Raw genomic sequence first — 1,570 nt, 5'->3', positions numbered from 1 at the left:
AGCAGTCATATAATAGGTTAAAAATTGATTTGTTCTATGAAAGCCTCGAATTCGAATCCCATTTCTGTTAACTAATGCAGCTGTAACAGTTCTCGTTCTATATCCTGGAACATTTCCTCTGAGCCGGGTATTGCAAAGGAAGAACCTGATGCTTCGCTATCGAAAATAAAGGCATAGGCCTAATGGTTTGGTGTCTAAAGGACATTTTACTTCAGTTATGTAACTGTAAAAAACGGGTGGTTTAGACTAAGAACGTGTACATTTTTTCCAGGTTCTCATGAAGTGCATAATTTTATCCCAATGAGTTAGTAGTGTTTGAAGGCTGAATCAGCTGCTTACATTGTATGCTTCCCGGGAAGCCTAGAATGTTTCTTAGTAATTTAAGGTCTATTGGGGTAATAATTAATAATAACCAAAATATTATCAGTAGGCCTATAACGTAAAGCGCATAGACCTTGCTGTCGAGCGGGGAGTAGGCGCGATACGAAAAAGTAATAATTATGCTATTATTTTTATTATCACCCCTCCCTACAAAGGGGCATAACAACTGAAATACTTACCACCTCATTATTGGAGTTGTACTGGTACTTGTCCAAAGAATCACAGTAGATAGAATAGCCCACCTTGAACATTCCTCTCAAAGACTGCAGAGATGAGATATCAAATTATGCTCATTGTTATTCATTTTGATTATATTTTCCGACCTGTGACAAGTGTTGAAATTGGGCTCACCTAAAAAAGATTTGCTCTTTGCATTAGGCTACAGACATTTGTAAGGAGCGCTTACTTGGCAAGAGTACCGGCAAGGGAAGAGGGGTTTTATAATTATGATTGTTTTTTACCACTAAATTTAGTGCTTTTTGGGTCGATTTAGTGTTTTAGTTTTTTTTTGCAGCACATTTAGGCCTAATGGTTTTTGTTTTGATTTGTTTTACTTACAATAATCGTATAAAATCGATTAAATAATTTTGTCAATCTTCTATTAAACGCTATAAACCAAATAAATGCGAAAATTATGACTATGGCGACAGTGGGCGGGAAACCTTTGACGATTTACGATCACTAGTCAGACTGCTCACCATCAGAGATATGTAGGCAGAGACGAGGACCATCAGAAAGTTATACACAATGATGGTGTTTCTCAGCTCCAGAGGTTTGAACGACGCCATCATTTTAGGTCCCTGCACCACGACCAACAGATAGAGGCCAATGGCGTACAGCATCTTGTCAGGGGCTCCCATGAACGGGTAGGTCTCCACCCGGGGGTCTGGGGGAAAAGAGATGGTGGAACTGGAAGGTTCAATTGTCTATTATGATAATATCAGTAGGACTATGGACTTCTGGTCCTGATTTCTAATGCCGAAGTCATTATACATGCCATACGTGGTGGTCGGTACTTCACATATTATCGGAAGTTTTGACCGTCTTTTATGAATTAATATGAATACAAATATAAAACGACCCTCAAGTCGGATTATGCCTTATGATATTATTCACTGTAGTGTGACGAAGGGAAAAGGCTGGGGTGATTGGGGAGAGGGAGGCAGTGGAAGGGGGAGGGGGGAGAGGG

The 1,570-nt window shown here is 39.7% G+C and overlaps 1 protein-coding gene across 1 annotated transcript in view; it reads right to left on the bottom strand.

Moving 5' to 3' along the window:
- The window catches only part of LOC101862932 (elongation of very long chain fatty acids protein 4), a gene marked incomplete at its 3' end in the record, with an annotated part of 42,954 nt that overhangs the window by 2,720 nt on the left and 38,664 nt on the right, over positions 1-1,570 (bottom strand). Inside the window, 2 exon segments of the mRNA XM_013080417.2 lie at positions 557-644; positions 1,080-1,267. Coding sequence (XP_012935871.1) covers positions 557-644; positions 1,080-1,267 — 276 coding nt within the window.

The sequence above is a fragment of the Aplysia californica genome, unplaced genomic scaffold (assembly GCF_000002075.1).
Source record: "Aplysia californica isolate F4 #8 unplaced genomic scaffold, AplCal3.0 scaffold00085, whole genome shotgun sequence".
NCBI classification, from domain to species: domain Eukaryota; kingdom Metazoa; phylum Mollusca; class Gastropoda; order Aplysiida; family Aplysiidae; genus Aplysia; species Aplysia californica.
Note: the sequence above shows the minus strand (reverse complement) of the source record. Positions and strands in the feature narration are given on the sequence as shown.